This window comes from Frankliniella occidentalis, unplaced genomic scaffold, assembly GCF_000697945.3.
Source record: "Frankliniella occidentalis isolate FOCC.00 unplaced genomic scaffold, Focc_3.1 Scaffold30, whole genome shotgun sequence".
In the NCBI taxonomy this organism is placed as follows: Eukaryota; Metazoa; Arthropoda; class Insecta; order Thysanoptera; family Thripidae; genus Frankliniella; species Frankliniella occidentalis.
This window is the reverse complement of record NW_026267160.1, coordinates 1828340-1835032: the sequence shown is the minus strand read 5'-3', so window position 1 is coordinate 1835032 and position 6693 is coordinate 1828340. Positions and strand designations below refer to the sequence as shown.

General features: G+C 57.6%; 1 protein-coding gene across 1 annotated transcript in view; it reads right to left on the bottom strand.

Moving 5' to 3' along the window:
• LOC113213910 (uncharacterized) overlaps nucleotides 1-6693 on the bottom strand; it is a 77860-nt gene that overhangs the window by 24292 nt on the left and 46875 nt on the right. Inside the window, exon 6 of the mRNA XM_052265773.1 lies at nucleotides 6333-6341. Coding sequence (XP_052121733.1) covers nucleotides 6333-6341 — 9 coding nt within the window. The remainder of the gene's footprint in view (nucleotides 1-6332; nucleotides 6342-6693) is intronic.

Sequence of the window (6693 nt, the reverse complement as noted above, 5' to 3'; positions counted from 1 at the left end):
GGGGCGGGGTGGGGCGAGGCGACAGCGGCAGCACAGGGCCGCCGGGCGCCGTACATCAGCCGGCAAGGACTATAAAGCAGAGTGGGGACCTTGCCGGGGGATACACCCTGCCAAAACCGTCAGCCGCGCGAGCGCAAACGTCTCAAAAAGACGACAAACCACACGAAAAGGAAGAGAAAAAAAAAATCAATGCCGCGCCGCGGGAAACGTTTGCTACGCTGCCGCCATGCCGTGCCACGTGCGGGAAGAGAGGGTGCATGGCTCGGAAACATTTCTCATGGCGGGCGTCGGGGCGGAGCGGGGCCCAGAGCGGCGCAGGGCGTCCGGGGGCGGGGCGGCCCCTCTCAGGACTTGCGCACCCGGCCGCCCACGCCCCCGAGCGAGGCGTGCAGTATCCGACATGCATTCCGTTTCGCAACACGTATTGATCAGCGGACAATCACAAGTAGTAGTAGTAGTCAAGTCCAGGCTCGGCGGGGCGGGGCGGGGACGACGGGGGCAGCACCCGCAATTGCGTGCAGGCCAGCCCCAGCCGCCCCGCCCCGAGCTCGGTTCTGCTCGGCGAGCTGGATCGGGGCTGCGTCGCGAATAACGAGTCGGGGTCAGAGGGAGGGGGTGTACTTCAGAGGGAGGAGGGCACAGGGGCGGGAGGCCTCTTGTTTCCGAACGCGTCCCCTCCCCACATCCCCGTCCCCGCATCCCCGCGGACCCACAGAGGGCGAATTAAATCCCCGGAATGAGGGGTGTCAGATTGCCTGGCGTGCGAGAAGCCGAACGGAAAAGGGACTAAATTATGGATGCGACGCCCCTTCGCCCCTCGGAGCAGGACGCGCTATAGCGCAGCGCTCTGTCGGCCGGCCCAAGGCCCGTCCCGGGAACGACTCCCGGCTGGAAAATCAAACTTTAATGATGCACCGGACGCGTACGTTCGAGAAGGGATTAAGCGAGGGGCCGGGGGGGGGGAGGAGAGTGTCCCAGCAGCACCACTAGAGCGCCACACCTCGCCACCCAACGGCCGATGTACAGTATTAGGTCAGCCGGCCGAGTTTGGACCGACGAGGATGAGCCGCACTTCCCGTCGAAAACAGCGTTTCTAATTGGGAAAGTACGTTCCATCCGTGCCAGTCTTCCGTAGGGCGGGGAAAAGTAGAGACAGGTGAGAGCAGCAGGAGAAAGAGGGACACTAGGAATAGCAGGAGGGGGCGTTCCGAGAGGGGAGAAAGGTCAGCCTTCTTTCTCTCCACTGCCACTCTCGCCTCTCCATCTCCGGGATGAGTGTTCACTTCCCGAGTCGCCACTACCTTGGCCTATAGGCTCGGCAGGAGGCTCGGCTGCGAAAAGTTTCCGATTCATTTTGGCGCTCGGCAGAAAATAAATCGGGTTCGGCTCGCCCATCGCGATATCGACCAATTCCGCCCTTCTCTCTCCCGCCCCCGCCCCCTCCCCTCCTGCCAGCCAGCCAGCCCCTCTGGCGGCCCTTCTTAGTGCGGCGTGGCGTGGCGTGGCACGACCGGCGCATCGGACGTGAGAATCCACTCGGGTCTGTGCATAAACACGACCAAGCATCACAAGAATTTCCAATGAGACGCGAGAGACGAGGCCGAGGAGCAGGCGCCACAGACCACTCCCCCTCCTACCCCTCCACCCCCCCCCCCTCCGGAGCTCTCCGTGCCATTCCAGTGGCAGCGCGAGCCTCCACCACAATGAAACAAACCCGGAGGCCACAGAGAGGATTCGCGATGAAAAAGAGAATTTTCCATGACACAATGCGAATTTGAAATATAAAATGAGATATCCAAAAATTATAAAGGTGTAGTGTAGTGTAGTGCAAAGTCTCGCCTTTGTTTTTTTCCCCAGTGGCAGCTGATTTAATCACACCACACGCACTGTTAAGCCCCTGATAAGCCCTCTGCCCGCCTGCAGGCACCGCGGCGTGCCAGCCATCATCCCTTTCATGAAATTGTAAACCGGCCCGCGGACGGGACTTGACAATATTAGCAACTTCCATCACGAAGACGCCGCGGCCGCCGGAGGGAACCGGAGGAAACCCCCACGCGCCCAAACTTTTTCATTGCAATGCATTAGGATTGGGCGAGCGAGCAGCCCCGGCTACCCAGAGTGAGCGCGCGCCCGCCGGGCCCCGGCCCGGGCGAGGGATACTGCCAAGGGGTACTCTCTCTCCCTCGGCCTCTCTTGCACTCCTAACTCTCCGTCCGTCCGTCCCCCTTTCCCAGCACAGAAGCAGCGCGAGGACTGAAATGCAGCGAGGCGCTGTCCGGTCGAACTATACGGCAAAACAGCTCGAAACACCAAAACGAGGACGGACGGGACGAGTTGGTGGAAGAGTCGGGAAAGAGGACGAGGAGGAGGAGGAGGAGAAGGGAGGTCAGAGCCAGAGCGCAAAGTCTCAAGTGCATGTCGCCGCTAAGTTGGGCCGCCTACCCCTCGCCAGGCCACGCCGCGCCGCGCGCCGAGGGTGCCATTGCTGGGGCGTGGCCTTTATCAGGGGCCCCCGCGGACTCGTGAAAGCGACGGGACGGCCAAACCCGGATGAATCAAAACGGGACTAAAAAAAAACTTGAAAAAACAAACGTAAAATAACGGAGGGTGCCTTGGAGGACAGAGAACCCTAGGGGCGTTGAGCAGCAGAGACGACGAAAAACGAACCAAAAGGAAACTAGAGATATAAGAATTCTATTTTTTCAGTGGAGATCTTATTAGCAGATGCTCCATTTTAAGGGTAGGAGGCGGGGTCGTCAACATATTGCGTCACGCGTTTGGAAAGGGGGGGGGGGGATATTTTTTCCTTTAAAACATAATACAGTTTTGAAAAAATATAATATAGTTTTGAAAGTATAATATAGTTTTGAAAAAATATAATATATTTTTGAAAAACTTTACGGAACAACATATTCCTGGGCTAGCTAACGCGCGGCAGTTTACGTTGGGCAGGGGGTCAGGGGGAGGTAGGGTAGGCAGCCGCACCCGCACGGCTCAGAGGGCAGACAGACGGACGGACGGACGGTCCGGGCAAACAGTGTCGACCTCACTCACACGGCGCCGCCGGCGGTGCGGTCCGCTCCGGTCCGGCTGTATTAGCAATTATTTGAGCAAAGAAATCATATTTCAGCAAGGGGGGGGGGGGCGAATAACGCAGCTGGCGCGGCCCCCACCCGAAGGGGGGTGGTGGCGGCCGGGCCCACACTGCTGCGCGCTGCTACCTCCAGACGCGCAAGCACACACACGCACACACTCACGCACGCGCGCGCTCCCCAGCTCAGGCGGGGATGGCAAACAGCGGCCGCACTGAATTTCCATCTTGATTCAGTGCCGCTGTGCTCCGCTGTGCTCCGCTGTGCTGGCGCAGCTCTACCGCTCCGTGCACTGCGGCGTGGAGCAGGAGCTGCTGCCGCTGCTAGAGAGCTTGCACGACGTGCAAAACCGCCCTAAAAACCCTCCTTTCTTGCTTGCGAAAAAGAAACTATCCAGCAAAAACCATCTCCCCCTTCTTGCTTATCTTTGCAAAACAGTCCGGGCCGGCCGGTGGGGGCGGCGGCGGCGGCGGCAAGCAGACGGATACGCGGCAAAGGCGCTTGCTGCCTCTATCGCCCTGCTTCCCTTGCTGCTGCTGCCGGCGAAAACTTCGGCACCGCCCCTTCCGAAACTTACCGGACGGGAATGCGGCGCGGCTACTACCTCCGCTACCCCCCCCCCCTTACGCCACTCTAGTGAATGGGGAATGGGGCCTACCCGTCCTATCCGAAGTATACTTCAGACTGACACTGACTGACTATGTACTATTTTGCACGTAGCTACGCACAACTGTCAACATACATAACCTACGTACAAAATTTGTCCGTAACCATGTACAATATTGTACGTAATTCTGCATAATATCGCTTAAAATTGTGAGTACGTTATGTTCATAGTTGTACTTAAGCTAAGTATGACATAGACCACAGCAATTGTGTCTCTATGAGAGGGCGGACGTACCCATGTGAAAACACCGCGCGGGAGCGAGGAAAAAAAAGGAACCACGCCTACGCCTGGCGTCACAAGCAAGATAGAGGATTAGCCAGGAAAAAATACGTCATTTATGAGGCGCTTGACTGCTATTCAATATCCCTTCGCCTCACCATACACTCCTCTGCTGCTTGGCATGCAGACGGGTGCAACAGGACCGCAAGACCTTCCTCGGAGGCGAGGGAGAAAAGGGGGGGGGGGGAGGGGTGGAAGAAGGTGGTCGTGCCAACACGACGCGTGGGTATCGCGATAAGTTGGACGGGTCGAGTGGAAAGGGGGGGGGGGGTCGCTCCGGCCTGACAGGCTACACACGCCGGCGAGACAGTGTAGCCTGGTTTCCATCCACAAACACAGCGGCAGGCAGGTCCTGCGGGCGTTGGGGCGCGGTGGGGTGGGTGGAGCGGGCCTGGGGGTGTCTTCCCTCCAGCGGCTAGATTATGAATTTCATTATGCTACACTGTGCCTGCTGCTCACCAGCAGAGGGGGCGTGCAAAAATCCCGTCATTGTTTGGAGACGGAATACTTCCGCTTCGCAGAAAATTCTCTCTGAACTGCGGGTTAAGAAGAAGAGCGATTTAGAGGCCACCTATCAACAGATATTACTACTTCCCCTACGCGGCAGCATTAGAGCTGCGTTCAAATATTTTCGAAATCAACCCATAAGGAAGGTATCGTTGAAAACAGTTCCGCACCTCCGTACTTTGAAAGTGTTGTACCGTGCACGGCATTACAGAACGGTAAACAGAAATACCCTGATTGGGAAGCATAATATAAAACCGGGTGGATGCGGGCGGAAGGTAACTCGGCGTGGCCTATTCCCGGCTCCATCCCCAGTTTCAGCCGCGCTTCATCAGCTCCAGCTCTAGGCCCAGCTCCAGCTCCATCCGCAGCTCCAGCCACAGCCCCTCCAGCCCCTAGCTCCAGCCCCGAGTTCTAGCTCCTAGCTCTAGCTCCTAGCTCTAGCTCCTAGCTCCAGCCCCTAGCTCAGCTCCAGCCCCTAGCTCAGCTCCAGCCCCTAGCTCAGCTCCAGCCCCCAGCCCCAGCTCCCAGCCTCACCCCTACCCCCGGCCCCAGGCCCAGCTCGCGGCTGGAACTCGTCAAGGATTAGCTCGTCCCGTGCGGCGGCGTCCTGGCCCAGGCAGCCGTCCCGAGCCAACTATGGTGAGAGCAAGCGCGTTTAGGAAAGTTTAGAAAGTTGGCTCTGATGGGGAGGGGGGGGGGGCGAGTATACGAGGGGCCCCCGCCCCATCCCTCGCCCGCCCCTACGGGCAGTGTGCCCGCCAGTGTGCTCGGCCGTCCGAGTGCCTTGGCCCGAAGGGGGACGCGGTGAAAACACGATACGGAAGGGGGGGGGGGGCTTCAACACGCCAACCAACGCGATACGATTAAAATACAATAATGAGGATAATATGATAACAAGACTTAAAAATAAAGCAGCAATCGGCGCTAGATTAGCGGGGGCTACTTGGTATTCAGCGGGCGGTAGCCCCGGGGCTGCACCACTCTACCCTCGGAGGGGGCGACCTTGGCGAGAGGCGCAAGAAGCCCCCGCTCCATCCAGATCGTATGGAGATGGCCGGACAGCGGCACAGCCTGGCGGCGAAGAAAGAAGGCGTGCAATTTCCGGCATCGTGCTGTGGTAGAGTGCCTCGCCCCGCGGGCTCTAGGGTCGAGTGGCGGAGAAAGGAAGAGGGAGAAAAGGGAAGGAGGAGGGGGAGGCCTTTAAGGTCCTGTTAGGGTACCTGTTGGTCTGCCTAGAGCGAGCGGCAGATCAAGCACCGGACCTACCAGTGCTGGAAGTAAAAGAATGGCATGGAGAGGTGGGCAAAGGGCAAAGGGAGGGAGAGAGAGAGAGCAGCTGGTGAGGCTTGGGGTTGAATCTGAAGTAGTGCTAGTACGAAACAGAGCGAGAAAGAGAGATGGAGAGAGAGAGGAAGGGGGGTAAAGATTGCAGTGCGGCCTGCCCGGGGAGTTATTGGAAGGAGCAGAGAGGAGAGACGGCTGCACAGCGTACAAACGACGCCATTGGCATTCTACCAACACAACGGGGACCAAGGCAAGGGAGGGGTGGACATAGAGGCACAGCGAACGGAGTGGCGCAGCCGTCCATCCACCTCCCCTTCAACATTACGTTTGGAATGGACTCTGTGCACGCGCATAAACACTTTCGACATGCGGGTGTTGGTAGCACAACAGGCGTGGAGGGTGGGCAGTCGACAAACACTACATAAAAGATCTACACGTATTTACGATGAACTGCCATGCACAAGAGAGAAAAACCTCAAGATACAGATATAAACGAATCTTACCTTGAGCACCTATCCATTGAAGAATGGTAGCATGAAAGAAAGACAGAAATGTTGTGTCAGATCCGGTAGTATTTTTTCAACAACCATTCGCCAAAAAAAGAGAGCCAAGAATAATACCGCACGAAAGGGCAAGAAGACGATAGAAAAGCAGCGCAAACAATACAGAGTAGATAATTGGGGGAAAAGACAGCGCAAAACGCCCTAACCAGGAAATTTATTACTCGCCAGGCTGTGCTTGCCAGCGTCACGAAATGGTGTGACCGCACAGAGCGACCGCACAAAACGTCTGAGTACGTGCCCTCATTAGAATAGATTTCATGGGACTGAGAGAGAGAGAGAGAGAGAGAGAGAGAGAGAGAGA